The sequence below is a fragment of the Ranitomeya variabilis genome, chromosome 5 (assembly GCF_051348905.1).
Source record: "Ranitomeya variabilis isolate aRanVar5 chromosome 5, aRanVar5.hap1, whole genome shotgun sequence".
Classification (NCBI taxonomy): Eukaryota; Metazoa; Chordata; class Amphibia; order Anura; family Dendrobatidae; genus Ranitomeya; species Ranitomeya variabilis.
The window spans coordinates 690,097,567-690,118,297 of record NC_135236.1 but is presented as its reverse complement, the minus strand read 5'-3'; the positions used below and the strand labels follow the sequence as shown (position 1 = coordinate 690,118,297).

The window sequence follows — 20,731 nt, the reverse complement described above, 5'->3', positions numbered from 1 at the left end:
TATATGCTTTATAGATACTCATAAAAGGGGAGTGTCATTTTGACTTTATTGCTTGCCATACTCCTCGGATAAGACCCTATGTTGCGCTGACCTCTCCTACAGCTCTTCGACTATTCTGGTCAGCACACATTCTCCCATTTGAAGACTTTTCACTATTGGTGAGCAGAAAACCATTTGAAGATCCTGATATTAAGGAACATTTGGGGAACTTCAATGTCTCACATCACATTTACTTCAATTCTACAGAAATTAGAAGTTTAAGTCAAGAAATCACAAGAAAAATCAATTCTCTAAAGTGCATGCAAAGCATTGTAGCCTGGGCCAGTGATCCACACAACACAGCCAGCCTACCTTGAAGATCTCAAATTCCTTCTTTGGCATCAAAAGCTATTAGCAGAAGATAATCAAAAACTTATGATACTCAGAAACTGTATGGAATAACAAAGTCACTTCTAAATCAGATGTAACAAGCAGAATACAGGTAGCAAAATCCAGAGGTTACCGCACCAATGACTGAAATACCCAGGTAGATGACACAGGCTCCTCACTATAGCACGGGTGACCACATAACGAGAGAGAGGAGCTGTGACCAAAGTCAGACTATGGGATCACCAGTGAGGCCATATTAGGCTGCCAAGACTTCTCAGTCAAGAGCGCTTGGAGAAGAGAAATACATTGGTTGTGAGCAGTTTTCTTCTACCATTCACAGACAAATGAAGATGTTCCCACTGGAAGTTCCCCCAGCCGCCACTTTGCAGGAATTAGTTATGACTGGTTTTAGCAATTATGCCTTTCCAGTATACCACTCATAACACAGGTTCTCCGAACATTGCATATGAGATAAGAAAATATTAGACCAAACATGAAACCTTTAAAGATCTAAAAGCGAATATTAGACTAGTAAACACTCAACAGAATATAGAAGGAGCAAAACATTAATCCTTCTATATCAAAACAGTGATCTACTATACACAGACAATCATCTACTGTACATAGCCACTAGATAACAGATCAAACATCTACTGTACACAGACACAGCTACAAGATCAATCATCTACTTTACATAGCCACTAGATAACAGATCAAACATCTACTGTACACAGACACCAGCTACAAGATCAATCATCTACTATACATAGCCACTAGATAACAGATCAAACATCTACTGTACACAGACACAGCTACAAGATCAATCATCTACTATACATAGCCACTAGATAACAGATTAAACATCTACTGTACACAGACACCAGCTACAAGATCAATCATCTACTATACATAGCCACTAGATAACAGATCAAACATCTACTGTACACAGACACAGCTACAAGATCAATCATCTACTATACACAGACAATCATCTACTGTACATAGCCACTAGATAACAGATCAAACATCTACTGTACACAGACACCAGCTACAAGATCAATCATCTACTATACATAGCCACTAGATAAAAGATCAATCATCTACTGTACACATACACAGCTACAAGATCAATCATCTACTATACATAGCCACTAGATAACAGATTAAACATCTACTGTACACAGACACCAGCTACAAGATCAATCATCTACTATACATAGCCACTAGATAACAGATCAAACATCTACTGTACACAGACACAGCTACAAGATCAATCATCTACTATACACAGACAATCATCTACTGTACATAGCCACTAGATAACAGATCAAACATCTACTGTACACAGACACCAGCTACAAGATCAATCATCTACTATACATAGCCACTAGATAAAAGATCAATCATCTACTATACACAGACACCAGCTACAAGATCAATCATCTACTATACACAGACAATCATCTACTGTACATAGCCACTAGATAAAAGATCAATCATCTACTATACACAAACACCAGCTACAAGATCAATCATCTACTATACACAGACAATCATCTACTGTACATAGCCACTAGATAACAGATCAAACATCTACTATACACAGACACCAGCTACAAGATCAATCATCTACTATACACAGACAATCATCTACTGTACATAGCCACTAGATAAAAGATCAATCATCTACTATACATAGCCACTAGATAACAGATCAAACATCTACTGTACACAGACACCAGCTACAAGATCAATCATCTACTATACATAGCCACTAGATAACAGATCAAACATCTACTGTACACAGACACCAGCTACAAGATCAATCATCTACTATACATAGCCACTAGATAACAGATCAAACATCTACTGTACACAGACACCAGCTACAAGATCAATCATCTACTATACATAGCCACTAGATAACAGATCAAACATCTACTGTACACAGACACCAGCTACAAGATCAATCATCTACTATACATAGCCACTAGATAACAGATCAAACATCTACTGTACACAGACACCAGCTACAAGATCAATCATCTACTATACATAGCCACTAGATAACAGATCAAACATCTACTGTACACAGACACAGCTACAAGATCAATCATCTACTATACATAGCCACTAGATAACAGATCAAACATCTACTGTACACAGACACCAGCTACAAGATCAATCATCTACTATACATAGCCACTAGATAACAGATCAAACATCTACTGTACACAGACACAGCTACAAGATCAATCATCTACTATACACAGACAATCATCTACTGTACATAGCCACTAGATAACAGATCAAACATCTACTGTACACAGACACCAGCTACAAGATCAATCATCTACTATACATAGCCACTAGATAACAGATCAAACATCTACTGTACACAGACACAGCTACAAGATCAATCATCTACTATACATAGCCACTAGATAACAGATCAAACATCTACTGTACACAGACACCAGCTACAAGATCAATCATCTACTATACATAGCCACTAGATAACAGATCAAACATCTACTGTACACAGACACAGCTACAAGATCAATCATCTACTATACACAGACAATCATCTACTGTACATAGCCACTAGATAACAGATCAAACATCCACTGTACACAGACACACCTACAAGATCAATCATCTACTATACATAGCCACTAGATAAAAGATCAATCATCTACTATACACAGACACCAGCTACAAGATCAATCATCTACTATACACAGACAATCATCTACTGTACATAGCCACTAGATAAAAGATCAATCATCTACTATACACAAACACCAGCTACAAGATCAATCATCTACTATACACAGACAATCATCTACTGTACATAGCCACTAGATAACAGATCAAACATCTACTATACACAGACACCAGCTACAAGATCAATCATCTACTATACACAGACAATCATCTACTGTACATAGCCACTAGATAAAAGATCAATCATCTACTATACATAGCCACTAGATAACAGATCAAACATCTACTGTACACAGACACCAGCTACAAGATCAATCATCTACTATACATAGCCACTAGATAACAGATCAAACATCTACTGTACACAGACACCAGCTACAAGATCAATCATCTACTATACATAGCCACTGGATAACAGATCAAACATCTACTGTACACAGACACCAGCTACAAGATCAATCATCTACTATACATAGCCACTAGATAACAGATCAAACATCTACTGTACACAGACACCAGCTACAAGATCAATCATCTACTATACATAGCCACTAGATAACAGATCAAACATCTACTGTACACAGACACCAGCTACAAGATCAATCATCTACTATACATAGCCACTAGATAACAGATCAAACATCTACTGTACACAGACACCAGCTACAAGATCAATCATCTACTATACATAGCCACTAGATAACAGATCAAACATCTACTGTACACAGACACAGCTACAAGATCAATCATCTACTATACACAGACAATCATCTACTGTACATAGCCACTAGATAAAAGATCAATCATCTACTATACACAGACACAGCTACAAGATCAATCATCTACTATACACAGACAATCATCTACTGTACATAGCCACTAGATAACAGATCAAACATCTACTACACACAGACACCAGCTACAAGATCAATCATCTACTATACACAGACAATCATCTACTGTACATAGCCACTAGATAACAGATCAAACATCTACTACACACAGACACCAGCTACAAGATCAATCATCTACTATACACAGACAATCATCTACTGTACATAGCCACTAGATAAAAGATCAATCATCTACTATACACAGACACCAGCTACAAGATCAATCATCTACTATACACAGACAATCATCTACTGTACATAGCCACTAGATAACAGATCAAACATCTACTGTACAGACACCAGCTACAAGATCAATCATCTACTGTACACAGACACCAGCTACAAGATCAATCATCTACTATACATAGCCACTAGATAACAGATCAAACATCTACTGTACACAGACACAGCTACAAGATCAATCATCTACTATACACAGACAATCATCTACTGTACATAGCCACTAGATAAAAGATCAATCATCTACTATACACAGACACAGCTACAAGATCAATCATCTACTATACACAGACAATCATCTACTGTACATAGCCACTAGATAACAGATCAAACATCTACTACACACAGACACCAGCTACAAGATCAATCATCTACTATACACAGACAATCATCTACTGTACATAGCCACTAGATAAAAGATCAATCATCTACTATACACAGACACCAGCTACAAGATCAATCATCTACTATACACAGACAATCATCTACTGTACATAGCCACTAGATAACAGATCAAACATCTACTGTACAGACACCAGCTACAAGATCAATCATCTACTATACACAGACACCAGCTACAAGATCAATCATCTACTATACACAATCATCTACTGTACATAGCCACTAGATAACAGATCAATCATCTACTATACACAGACACCAGCTACAAGATCAATCATCTACTATACACAGACAATCATCTACTGTACATAGCCACTAGATAACAGATCAAACATCTACTGTACACAGACACAGCTACAAGATCAATCATCTACTATACACAGACAATCATCTACTGTACATAGCCACTAGATAACAGATCAAACATCCACTGTACACAGACACACCTACAAGATCAATCATCTACTATACACAGACAATCATCTACTGTACATAGCCACTAGATAAAAGATCAATCATCTACTATACATAGCCACTAGATAACAGATCAAACATCTACTGTACACAGACACCAGCTACAAGATCAATCATCTACTATACATAGCCACTAGATAACAGATCAAACATCTACTGTACACAGACACCAGCTACAAGATCAATCATCTACTATACATAGCCACTAGATAACAGATCAAACATCTACTGTACACAGACACCAGCTACAAGATCAATCATCTACTATACATAGCCACTAGATAACAGATCAAACATCTACTGTACACAGACACCAGCTACAAGATCAATCATCTACTATACATAGCCACTAGATAACAGATCAAACATCTACTGTACACAGACACCAGCTACAAGATCAATCATCTACTATACATAGCCACTAGATAACAGATCAAACATCTACTGTACACAGACACCAGCTACAAGATCAATCATCTACTATACATAGCCACTAGATAACAGATCAAAAATCTACTGTACACAGACACAGCTACAAGATCAATCATCTACTATACACAGACAATCATCTACTGTACATAGCCACTAGATAAAAGATCAATCATCTACTATACACAGACACAGCTACAAGATCAATCATCTACTATACACAGACAATCATCTACTGTACATAGCCACTAGATAACAGATCAAACATCTACTATACACAGACACCAGCTACAAGATCAATCATCTACTATACACAGACACCAGCTACAAGATCAATCATCTACTATACACAGACAATCATCTACTGTACATAGCCACTAGATAACAGATCAAACATCTACTGTACAGACACCAGCTACAAGATCAATCATCTACTATACACAGACACCAGCTACAAGATCAATCATCTACTATACACAATCATCTACTGTACATAGCCACTAGATAACAGATCAATCATCTACTATACACAGACACCAGCTACAAGATCAATCATCTACTATACACAGACAATCATCTACTGTACATAGCCACTAGATAAAAGATCAATCATCTACTATACATAGCCACTAGATAACAGATCAAACATCTACTGTACACAGACACCAGCTACAAGATCAATCATCTACTATACATAGCCACTAGATAACAGATCAAACATCTACTGTACACAGACACCAGCTACAAGATCAATCATCTACTATACATAGCCACTAGATAACAGATCAAACATCTACTGTACACAGACACCAGCTACAAGATCAATCATCTACTATACATAGCCACTAGATAACAGATCAAACATCTACTGTACACAGACACCAGCTACAAGATCAATCATCTACTATACATAGCCACTAGATAACAGATCAAACATCTACTGTACACAGACACCAGCTACAAGATCAATCATCTACTATACATAGCCACTAGATAACAGATCAAACATCTACTGTACACAGACACCAGCTACAAGATCAGTCATCTACTATACATAGCCACTAGATAACAGATCAAACATCTACTGTACACAGACACAGCTACAAGATCAATAATCTACTATACACAGACAATCATCTACTGTACATAGCCACTAGATAAAAGATCAATCATCTACTATACACAGACACAGCTACAAGATCAATCATCTACTATACACAGACAATCATCTACTGTACATAGCCACTAGATAACAGATCAAACATCTACTATACACAGACACCAGCTACAAGATCACTCATCTACTATACACAGACAATCATCTACTGTACATAGCCACTAGATAAAAGATCAATCATCTACTATACACAGACACCAGCTACAAGATCAATCATCTACTATACACAGACAATCATCTACTGTACATAGCCACTAGATAACAGATCAAACATCTACTGTACAGACACCAGCTACAAGATCAATCATCTACTATACACAGACACCAGCTACAAGATCAATCATCTACTATACACAATCATCTACTGTACATAGCCACTAGATAACAGATCAATCATCTACTATACACAGACACCAGCTACAAGATCAATCATCTACTATACACAGACAATTATCTACTGTACATAGCCACTAGATAACAGATCAAACATCTACTGTACAGACACCAGCTACAAGATCAATCATCTACTATACACAGACACCAGCTACAAGATCAATCATCTACTATACACAATCATCTACTATACATAGCCACTAGATAACAGATCAAACATCTACTGTACACAGACACAGCTACAAGATCAATCATCTACTATACATAGCCACTAGATAAAAGATCAATCATCTACTGTACACATACACAGCTACAAGATCAATCATCTACTATACACAGACACAGCTACAAGATCAATCATCTACTATACATAGCCACTAGATAAAAGATCAATCATCTACTATACACAGACACAGCTACAAGATCAATCATCTACTATACACAGACAATCATCTACTGTACATAGCCACTAGATAACAGATCAAACATCTACTGTACACAGACACCAGCTACAAGATCAATCATCTACTATACACAGACAATCTACTGTACATAGCCACTAGATAAAAGATCAATCATCTACTATACACAGACACGAGCTACAAGATCAATCATCTACTATACACAGACACCAGCTACAAGATCAATCATCTACTATACACAATCATCTACTGTACATAGCCACTAGATAACAGATCAAACATCTACTGTACACAGACACAGCTACAAGATCAATCATCTACTATACATAGCCACTAGATAAAAGATCAATCATCTACTATACACAGACACAGCTACAAGATCAATCATCTACTATACATAGCCACTAGATAAAAGATCAATCATCTACTATACACAGACACAGCTACAAGATCAATCATCTAATATACATAGCCACTAGATAACAGATCAAACATCTACTGTACACAGACACCAGCTACAAGATCAATCATCTACTATACATAGCCACTAGATAAAAGATCAATCATCTACTGTACACAGACACAGCTACAAGATCAATCATCTACTATACATAGCCACTAGATAAAAGATCAATCATCTACTGTACACAGACACAGCTACAAGATCAATCATCTACTATACATAGCCACTAGATAAAAGATCAATCATCTACTGTACACAGACACAGCTACAAGATCAATCATCTACCATACATAGCCACTAGATAAAAGATCAATCATCTACTATACACAGACACCAGCTACAAGATCAATCATCTACTATACACAGACAATCATCTACTATACATAGCCACTAGATAAAAGATCAATCATCTACTGTACACATACACAGCTACAAGATCAATCATCTACTATACATAGCCACTAGATAAAAGATCAATCATCTACTGTACACATACACAGCTACAAGATCAATCATCTACTATACACAGACACAGCTACAAGATCAATCATCTACTATACATAGCCACTAGATAAAAGATCAATCATCTACTATACACAGACACAGCTACAAGATCAATCATCTACTATACACAGACAATCATCTACTGTACATAGCCACTAGATAACAGATCAAACATCTACTGTACACAGACACCAGCTACAAGATCAATCATCTACTATACACAGACAATCTACTGTACATAGCCACTAGATAAAAGATCAATCATCTACTATACACAGACACGAGCTACAAGATCAATCATCTACTATACACAGACACCAGCTACAAGATCAATCATCTACTATACACAATCATCTACTGTACATAGCCACTAGATAACAGATCAAACATCTACTGTACACAGACACAGCTACAAGATCAATCATCTACTATACATAGCCACTAGATAAAAGATCAATCATCTACTATACACAGACACAGCTACAAGATCAATCATCTACTATACATAGCCACTAGATAAAAGATCAATCATCTACTATACACAGACACAGCTACAAGATCAATCATCTAATATACATAGCCACTAGATAACAGATCAAACATCTACTGTACACAGACACCAGCTACAAGATCAATCATCTACTATACATAGCCACTAGATAAAAGATCAATCATCTACTGTACACAGACACAGCTACAAGATCAATCATCTACTATACATAGCCACTAGATAAAAGATCAATCATCTACTGTACACAGACACAGCTACAAGATCAATCATCTACTATACATAGCCACTAGATAAAAGATCAATCATCTACTGTACACAGACACAGCTACAAGATCAATCATCTACCATACATAGCCACTAGATAAAAGATCAATCATCTACTATACACAGACACCAGCTACAAGATCAATCATCTACTATACACAGACAATCATCTACTATACATAGCCACTAGATAAAAGATCAATCATCTACTGTACACATACACAGCTACAAGATCAATCATCTACTATACATAGCCACTAGATAAAAGATCAATCATCTACTGTACACATACACAGCTACAAGATCAATCATCTACTATACACAGACACAGCTACAAGATCAATCATCTACTATACATAGCCACTAGATAAAAGATCAATCATCTACTATACACAGACACCAGCTACAAGATCAATCATCTACTATACACAGACACAGCTACAAGATCAATCATCTACTATACATAGCCACTAGATAAAAGATCAATCATCTACTATACACAGACACAGCTACAAGATCAATCATCTAATATACATAGCCACTAGATAACAGATCAAACATCTACTGTACACAGACACCAGCTACAAGATCAATCATCTACTATACATAGCCACTAGATAAAAGATCAATCATCTACTATACACAGACACCAGCTACAAGATCAATCATCTACTATACACAGACAATCATCTACTATACACAGACACCAGCTACAAGATCAATCATCTACTATACACAATCATCTACTATACATAGCCACTAGATAAAAGATCAATCATCTACTATACACAGACACAGCTACAAGATCAATCATCTACTATACATAGCCACTAGATAAAAGATCAATCATCTACTATACACAGACACCAGCTACAAGTTCAATCATCTACTATACACAGACAATCATCTACTGTACATAGCCACTAGATAAAAGATCAATCATCTACTATACACAGACACAGCTACAAGATCAATCATCTACTATACATAGCCACTAGATAAAAGATCAATCATCTACTATACACAGACACCAGCTACAAGATCAATCATCTACTATACATAGCCACTAGATAAAAGATCAATCATCTACTATACACAGACACCAGCTACAAGATCAATCATCTACTATACACAATCATCTACTGTACATAGCCACTAGATAAAAGATCAATCATCTACTGTACACAGACACCAGCTACAAGATCAATCATCTACTATACACAGACAATCATCTACTGTACATAGCCACTAGATAAAAGATCAATCATCTACTATACACAGACACAGCTACAAGATCAATCATCTACTATACACAGACAATCATCTACTATACACAGACACCAGCTACAAGATCAATCATCTACTATACACAATCATCTACTATACATAGCCACTAGATAAAAGATCAATCATCTACTATACACAGACACAGCTACAAGATCAATCATCTACTATACATAGCCACTAGATAAAAGATCAATCATCTACTATACACAGACACCAGCTACAAGATCAATCATCTACTATACACAGACAATCATCTACTGTACATAGCCACTAGATAAAAGATCAATCATCTACTATACACAGACACAGCTACAAGATCAATCATCTACTATACATAGCCACTAGATAAAAGATCAATCATCTACTATACACAGACACCAGCTACAAGATCAATCATCTACTATACACAATCATCTACTGTACATAGCCACTAGATAAAAGATCAAACATCTACTGTACACAGACACCAGCTACAAGATCAATCATCTACTATACACAGACAATCATCTACTGTACATAGCCACTAGATAAAAGATCAATCATCTACTGTACACAGACACCAGCTACAAGATCAATCATCTACTATACACAATCATCTACTGTACATAGCCACTAGATAAAAGATCAATCATCTACTGTACACAGACACAGCTACAAGATCAATCATCTACTATACACAGACAATCATCTACTGTACATAGCCACTAGATAAAAGATCAATCATCTACTATACACAGACACAGCTACAAGATCAATCATCTACTATACACAGACAATCTACTGTACATAGCCACTAGATAAAAGATCAATCATCTACTATACACAGACACAGCTACAAGCTCAATCATCTACTATACACAGACAATCATCTACTGTACATAGCCACTAGATAAAAGATCAATCATCTACTATACACAGACACCAGCTACAAGATCAATCATCTACTATACACAGACAATCATCTACTGTACATAGCCACTAGATAAAAGATCAATCATCTACTATACACAGACAATCATCTACTGTACATAGCCACTAGATAACAGATCAAACATCTACCAGTCAAGTAAGTATGTATAGAAGGGGTGCACCCCTGGGTTCATAGTGAGACCGGGTGCAATACCTAGTCTGTTCAACAAATTAACCAAAACAAAGAAGAAAAAAAAAAAAGACTAGACCAATAATGGTATGCACACCCATGGATAGCACAAAAACATCATAGTACTTTATTGACACCTCAGAAAAAGACAAACACGGGATAAAAGCATTTAAAAAAGACCTAAATCTAGGACCAGTGGTCCTCACCCCTATACAGATCATGCCTAATATAACATAACCAAAGCATAAAGTGCGGATACCAATCTATATAGACCTAAATAATGTGCTTGGTTACGTTAGTACAAATACGCAGTATCTCTTGTTTAAGTGCATCAAATAGCAAACCAATAAGCTATAACAAACCAAAATATGGCAAATACAGAGAAAAAGGAACTATATAATGGCACACAATACACTGTAGTCATGTATCGACATAATAGTGGCTGCATAAGTAAGGCAAAATAAGTTGCAGTATTATACAGGGTGGAGCGCGGTAATTTGCTTTTTTGCACTGCATGCTGTGGCGGCACTGTCGGGTGGGTGTGGCTTACAGTGGCTGATGGGAGATTTGTATTCCTCCGCCTTTCAGTTGCCATCATGCAGTGGACACGTGAGGAGAGGTCATTTTGTGTTGAAGCGTATTTTTCTAATGCCCACTCGATCATTGCAGTGCAGCGTGCTTGTCGTTTGCAATTCGCTGTTCCTCCACGCGGACGTGTTCCTGGACGGCAATCAATTGTAAATTGGGTGAATGCATTCAGAACAGCAGGGAATGTGTCATGTGTACGAAGGGGACCTGAGAGAAGGATTACAACACCACAAAACATCGAGAGAGTTAGAGCAGCAGTACTGCAATCTCCGAAACGCTCTGCTCGGAAGCAATCATTTGCTCTTGGCATTTCAAGACGTTCTCTCCACCGGATTCTTCATGATGAACTGAATTTTCACCCGTATAAAATGTGCGTGGTCCAACAATTGTCAGCACGGGACTATTTGACACGGCGGACCTCTTGTGAAGACATGTTAGCAACGATACCCCGTGACGCAATTGTGCTTTTTTCTGATGAGGCACATTTTCACCTCAGTGGGTGTGTAAACAAACAAAATATGCGTTACTGGAGTGAAACAAACCCCAGAGAAGTTCACGAGAGACCTCTGCATTCGGACCGCGTCACTGTGTGGTGCGCCATATCACGAGTAGGCATCATTGGTCTTTACTTTTTTCAGGATAACAGTCGTGCCATAACTGTGAACTCCGAACGGTACTTGTCTATGATACAGGATTATTTTCAGCCGGCTCTTGAGGCAATGGAACTAGAGGATACATGGTTCCTACAGGATGGTGCCACTGCACACACAGCGAGGGTTACCATGAATTGTTTGAGGCAAATGTTTCCTGGACGGCTTATCTCTTTGTGGGGAGATGTGAACTGGCCAGCACGCTCACCACATTTAGCCCCATGCGATTTTTTCCTTTGGGGTTACCTGAAGTCTAAGGTGTATATCAACCGTCCCAACACCTTGGAAGACCTAAGGAACAATATTGAATCTGAAACTGGCAGAATACCAGTGGACATGCTTGTTAGAGTTCATGAAAACTTCAGAAAACGTATGCAGCAGTGTGTGGATAGCGAAGGTCGACATTTGCCAGATACACTATTTAAAACCATGTAATTTAAAAATTCCATTACTGTTCAGTATAATTAAAATATAAAATAAATTTTTCTAATGATCATAATTTTTTTATTTCATTCCCAAATCAGCAAATTACCGCGCTCCACCCTGTACAAGCATGCTCAATACCTGAACGATATTAGCCCCAATGTACCCATCACAAAGTGACCCTAAGCGGTCATCATAAGACCCATGCGTATCGCTGCAGCTTCGTCAGGGGCTTTTGCCTCACCCCTTATTCTGTCTCTTGTTTTCTCTGACTGCCTCGACCTGCGTTATCTTTTAGCACCGGTGCTACAGCCTTCATTCTTGGCACTCTTGTCCCATCTCCTTCAAATCCGTAAGCTTACTGCCCTTTATTTGAATTGGCAGTACTTCTAGGGAGCCCTGCTCCATACCTGGCCAGGTCTTATGAGGACAGCTTAGGGTCACTTTGTGATGGCTACATTGGGGCTAGTATCGTTCAGGTATTGAGCATGCTTATATAACAGAGATTGGTATCCGCACTTTATGCTTTGGTTATGTTATATTAGGCATGATCTGTATAGGGGTGAGGACCACTGGTCCTAGATTTAGGTCTTTTTTAAATGCTTTTATCCTGTGTTTGTCTTTTTCTGAGGTGTCAATCAAGTACTATGATGTTTTTGTTCTATCCATGGGTGTGCATACCATTATTGGTCTAGTCTTTTTTCCTTCTTTGTTTTGGTTACATCTACCAGTCAACACTAGAGAACTGTAAAGTTCAGTGTCTGCTGCTGAACTCCAAACACAGAATTCTCCCGGAAGTCCGTTTTAGTCTTCGGAGATCCGGGAGGTGAGAGAGCCCTTTGGCAGCCCCCTAGCACTTACTACCACCAGTTCACAGCAAAGTTTGGGTCCTCAATGGCTTCAATGGGGTTTTGGTTCTGGTACAAGTTTGTGTAGAGTTCTGGTCAGGGCTGTGGAGTCGGAGTCAAAGTTGTGGAGTCGGAGTCCATTTTGGTGGAGTCGGTGTCATGGAAATTGAAGAGCCGGAGTCGGAGGTTTGGCTTACAGACTGCACAGCCCTGGCAGGGCTGTGGAGTCGGAGTCCTGGAGTCTGACTCTATTTTGGTGGAGTCGGAGTCATGGAAATTGAAGAGTCGGAGGTTTGGCTTGCCAACTCCACAGCCCTGGTTCTGGTACCCGAACCGAACTTTTGACTAAAGTTTGTCGAACACAACGAACCAGAACATCCACGGGTACGCTCATTCCTTGTCACCACCTATAAAATCAGTCATCTACTACAAACGGTAACCACTTACAAAATTAATAATCTACTATAGAAAGTCACCACCTACAAGATCAGTGATCTACTAGTCACATCTAACAAGATCAGGGATCTACTATAGAGTCACCACACAGTCATTATCTGTTACATCTATAATCTACTAGTCATCAGCTACAAAATCAGTGATCTACTATACAAGATCAACGATCTACTAGTCACCACCTATAAAAATCATTAATCTTTTATAGACAGTCACCACTCACAAAATTAAAGACCTTCTTTACATGATCACTACAAACAGGATCAGTGATCTGCTATAAAGTCATCACCAACAAGATATCAATGATCTACCTTACAAATTTATATACATTGTATACTTACACACGTGGTCAAAAGTTTTGTACCTTCTGGTTAAGTAAGAAAAAAAGTAATGCTCAGAGTAAATTTACTGAATATCAACTAACGAGAATCCTATTGCTTGTGAATTGTGGAAACAAACTAATGACCCAACCTGGACAAAAATTATGGTTCTCTAACTTAATATTTTGCTGCACAATCATTTTCAGGCAATCATTGAAAAACACACACAAAAAAAAAAGATTTCTGTTGCGCTCAGCGAGACTTGTGCCCTGTCCACAGATATTTTGTCCCTTGAGCAGACATCTCCTTCTGTCTCAGGTGTGGATGGTCTTCTCCAGACTGCAAGTCTCGTTTCCATCCAGAGATGTTCTGTAGGATGGCGATCAGGGCCATAGAAGCCTTTTCAGAAGAGCACAATGCTTTGCTCTCAGCCATTCTTGGATGTTTTAGCTGTGTTTTGGGCCATTATCCTGTTTTAGGAGCCATGGCCAGCGGCTCAGAGCAAGATTTCTGGCCCTGGGCAGCACATTTGGCTCCAGGAAGCCTTAGAAGTTTTGAAATGTCATTGCATCCTGCAGTCTAAGGGTAACGTTTCTCCATGTGGAGAGTGACAAGCCAAGCCTGGCATGTCAGAGTGATAGGTGGTGCTCTTTGAAGAGGATTTGCATATTGTATCTTGCACAAATTCAAGTCCCCCCTTTGCCAGATGCAGCAGAGCAGTTCCAGAACATCCACAAGCAACTCCATGCGTCCCAGGAGGTACAATGTTCTTTGCTTCATCTTTACGTCTGTGAACATAGAGCAGATGTGATGCCAAGATGCTTGATCTGTGTCTACTCCGTCCACAGGACATTCTTCAGGAGATTTGTGGCTCATCACTATGCATTATGGCAAATTCCAGTCTACTTTTCTACAATTTGCTTTCAGTGGTTTCCTCCTCGATCATTTTCCATGTAATCCGCATTGGCACCCTTAGCACAGGATGGTGCAACATGACACTGATGAACCTTGACCTCGGAGTTCACCTCTAATCTCTTTTCTGAGCTCTGTGGCGTCCATTTGTATTGTCTGTCTCTTCAATTATTCAACAGTTTTCCTCTTGCAGCCACATCCAGCCACGTCTTCTACAGTCCTGTAGACATTACACTGAATATGTGCAGCTGTAGTCACAGGAACATCGGCTGTCTGGAGAAGTCGTATAGCCTTTACCCTTAACTTTGTCTATAATTTCCTTTCTAACCTCCCGAGACAACTTTCTCCTCAGCTTTCTCTGCTCCATGTTCAGTGTGGTCCACATCATGATAACAAACAGCACAGTGACTACTTTTCACCCTGTAAATAGGCGACTAATTACAACTTTGTAGAAACCTGTGATGCTACAGGACGTACCTTAGTATCCATTTTTTTTTTTATCTGGGACAGTTATTCTTTATGTTTTTTACTATTTTTCTATAGAAGCACACCTCACAAGCAATTTTTGATGCTCATTAATTGAAGTTTAGTAAATATAAATTGAGAATTCCTTTGTTCAGTTACCATTGTGGGGTTTTCTTACTTTAACAGAAGGGTACTAACAAATTGACCACATGTATATGTATTACTGAAGGAATAAAATGACTTTCTGTGCGAAGAAAATTCCATAATACTAAGGTACAAATATTCAGTACAGAGTAATAGTGAAGTACTCTGGGTTGTGGTGAAGGTACCTGGATGGTGTGGCTGTAGACCGGCTCTGAACGCTCCAATGAGGTCTCCTCAGGTTTCATTACTCCCAGGATGTTGTTTGGCACAAATCCAGACGATCCACTGGAGTTCCGAACCTTCCACCATTGCTTCTTGTCATCAATGACCTGAAATGTAGAGAGAAGCAGGTGGAGCCACACTGCATCTGAGAAGAAACATGTCCTTAAAGCCATTGATGCCGAGAAAAGAATCACAGAGTGCACTAGTTTCTATTGGAAATCGAATGAGACTGACCCACAGTCTCCAAATAGGCGAAAAAACAAACGGATTCCATACATAGAACATCCGATTATTAGGGGGAAATTGCAAATCGGTAACAAACTGTAAATGGTCTTGTAAATCTTGTAATAACTGCTGCAGTGAAGAAAAAAAAAAAAAAAACAAAGAAAAAAAAAAAACAGATTTCATGCGAATTCTTGGGCTGAAAGTCCGAGGTTTCTTTAGGCCAGGTTCACACAAGCGTGTAACAGTCAGAGTTGCTGGTTCCTCTGATCCCTGCCATTTATCTATTGGTAGAAATTATGGAAAGTTTACAAACCAGCAGAGAAGTAGAGATGAGCAGATAACTCTCCCCCAGAATTCGATCCACGTAAATCCCAATTAACCGGCTTCTAATTGTCTCAAAGACGTGGAGAACACAGAATTCCCTTGAATACATTTTGAGCTTTGTAATGCAAATAAAGCATTTTTAATGTCCAAATGACGTCATCCCATCTGGTGGGGGAAAACGGACGGCAACCAGGTGTAACCAACAGCATAGCATGATTAACGGCACTCTGCAGAAATAGACTGTTTAGGGTATGTGCCCACGATCAGGAACTGCTGCGGGTTGTACCCTGCGTACTTGTGCAGCATCAAACCCGCAGCGGCCAGATGCTACAGCATGGTGGATGGGATTTCTACTAACGCCTACGGAGACGGACATGCGGCATGTCTTTCCAGACTGCAGCATGTAAATTTTTCTTGCACAGAGAGTCTCCGTAAGAGAAATTTCAACAATAGAATGTATGGAACACTGTGAATCCGCACGGTTCAGTGAACATAGAGGATACCCATGTTCAATAGAAGGCAGCGCTTTGGATACTCTGCTAGTTCCGTGGGAAGTCAGCCTGATCTTTTTTCTTGTATAAATGGTCTAAAATGTATCTCTTATGGGGAGGCATTTGTATGGATTATTGTTCTTTATAGATGGGTGGTGTAAATTGAAGGAGCCAAAGCATTTTCACATAGTTGGATGCAATAGTTCTCTGTTTCGGGAGTATAAAGAATTTGGCACTGTGCCAAATAAAGAAGCAATAGCTTTTCCATAAACCATCCAAAAGTTATCCCTTTAATTAGAGAGACAAAACAGGTGCTCGGTTTTGAATGTAAAGAATGAATGAGCTCTCAACTAAAAGTGAAAAAAACCAAATCTTTTGGGTGTTCACAACTACTTTGTCCAATCATTGTATGATTAGCAATTACAAAGGCTTATCAAGTCGTCCAAAAATTATTGCGGTTTTACTACAGACAAAACAGTTGCACGGTCTTGAATGTGAAGATCTGGCATCTTAACCAGTTCAAAATCTTCCCTTTTTGGGGTCTATAACTGGTTTACTAATCACAAAATGATTACGCAACTAAGGAGGATTTTTTGGGGGGCAGAAATTCCAAAATGTATCCCTTTTTCTTTAGAGATAAAATAATGTATTGAAATGAAGAAGTTGTGGCTTGTTGTCGCCACCAAACCTTTTAAAAACTTAGCTCTAATTTGAGAGCTGATTCTTGAGGGGAAAAACAGGAGCATAGGTTTCCCAGCATCAGTAGTAGTTAGGCACTATAAAACACAGTGGACAGCATTAGAAGATAGCTAGGCTGAGCAGGCAAGGAGATGCTTAGCAGTTTGGGATACAGTCTCGCACCACGATGCACAGTGAGCAGCCAGGCGGTGTGTGGCTAACCTGGCTGTGCAGTGACTGCACCAAGGCCAGCATGGTCAACAGAGGTAAGTTGGGCAGGCAAGGAGATGCTCGGTAATTTAGTGCCAGCAACAATAGCAGCAGTACTACAGTATAGTCAAGGCCAAAAGTGTTGGCACCCTTGAAATGGTTTTAGAAAATTAAGTATTTCTCCCAGAAAATTATTGCATTGACACGTGTTTTGTCAGACACCCATTTCCTTTGCGTGCATTGGAGCAAGACAAAAAAAAAAAAAAAGAGGAAAAACAGGATAAATTAAACATAACTTCACACAAAACCTCAAAAATAGTCTGGACTGGATAACTGCAGTCATTCGCTTCCTATAACCATCCACAACCTTCAAACACCTCTCAGCTGGAATTTTGGACAACTTCTTCTGCAAACTGCTTCAGGTCACTCATACTTTAATGCGCCTTCTACCAAGAGCAATTTTAAGATCTCTCCACAGGGGTTCAATGGGATTTAGATCCAGAATCATTGCTGCCACTTCAGAACTAGCGCTTTGTTTCCATCCATTTCTGGGGCTTCTTAAAGTATGTTTGGGATCATTGTCATGCTTGAAGATCCATGATGCACGACGCAAAACCAGTTTTTTTTTACACTAGGCACTAAATTGCCACCCAAAATCCTTTGGTAATCTTCAGATTTCATGATGTCTTGCACACAGTCAAAACACCCAACGTCAGAGGCAGCGATAAAACTCCAAAACATCTTTGAACCTCCACCATATCTGACCGTAGGTATTGTGTTCTTTTCTTTGTAGGCCTCATTCCATTTTCAGTAAACAGAAGAATGATGTGCTTTACCAAAAAGCTGTATCTTGGTCTCATCTGTCCACAAGACGCTTTCCAAGAAGGATTTTGGCTTCTCACTTACATTTTGGCAAACTGCAGTTTAGCTTTTTTATGTTTCTGTGTCAGCAGTGGGGTCCTCCAGAGTCTTCTACCATAGCGTTTCATTTCATTTACATGTGGACTTCTAGTTACCGCTGACACTGATGCCCCATGAGCCTTCAGGATAGCTTGAATTTCCCTGGACATCGATTGGGGCTTCTTATCCGCCATCTGGACTATCCTGCGTTGCAACCTTTCAATTTTTCTCTGCTGTCTATGTCCAGGGAGATTAGCTACAGGGCTATGGGTTATAAACTTCTTGATTATGTTGTGCACCGTGGACAAACAAACATCAAGATCTCTGGAGATGAACTTGTAACGTGGGGATTGTTAATATTTTTCATGAATTTTGGCTCTCAAGTCCTCTTTCTGTTCTCCATGCTTAGTGTGGCACACACAGACACACAATGCGAAGATTGAGCCAACTTTTCCCCTTTTATCTGGTTTTCAGATGTGATTTTCATACTACCTACAACTATTACTTGCCATAGGTGATTGTAACGAGCATCACACAGTTACAACAAAGTTGTTTACCCCCAATTTGGAAAGGTGTCAACAATTTTGTCTGGCCCACTTTTGGGGTTATGTGAGAAATTATGTCCAATTTGCTTTTTTTCTCTTTTTTTTGTATTGCTCCAATACATACAAAGGAAATAAACCTGTGTAACAAAGCATGTGTAATTGTGATAATGTTCTGGCGGAAATACTCCATGTTCTGGAACAATTTCAAAGGTGCTGTGGAGACACGGGGGTCAGTGGGTGCTCTCGTCCGCTGGCCCGGCTGTCTTTAGTAAGACTGCATGGACCAGGGCTCATACCACTGAATGCCCGCTCTATCTCCCCGTGGGCAGAACACTACTCAGACAACACAGGGTGAGGATAAAACAGTGTGGCGATACTTTATTGAACCACAACACATAATAGCATACAGAACAGTCCCAGCAAATACCCAAGATGGTGCAAATTATAAATTCTAACCCTTCCGCTGACTTGCCGGGATTAGAGCCACTTCCAGTGTCGTATACCCCTACTAGTAGCTACCCACTTTTGGCGGGCCCCCACAACGAGGAGGTAACGACATGTTAGGAAGATAACAGAGCAGTGAGGTATGTGGCCAGGTGAACCGATTGTCCCAGCCTGGATTTTTAAGACATTTCTGAGGTTTCAGTGATGGTCAATGAAGCAGTCCTGTGTTCTTCCA

General features: G+C 39.0%; 1 protein-coding gene across 6 annotated transcripts in view; it reads right to left on the bottom strand.

Annotated features, from left to right (window-relative positions):
- The window catches only part of EPS8 (EGFR pathway substrate 8, signaling adaptor), a 192,743-nt gene that overhangs the window by 23,531 nt on the left and 148,481 nt on the right, over nt 1–20,731 (bottom strand). For all 6 annotated transcript variants that reach the window (XM_077267284.1, XM_077267282.1, XM_077267286.1 and 3 more), the window contains one exon: nt 16,643–16,786. In XM_077267284.1, the coding sequence (XP_077123399.1) occupies nt 16,643–16,786 (144 nt within the window). The remainder of the gene's footprint in view (nt 1–16,642; nt 16,787–20,731) is intronic.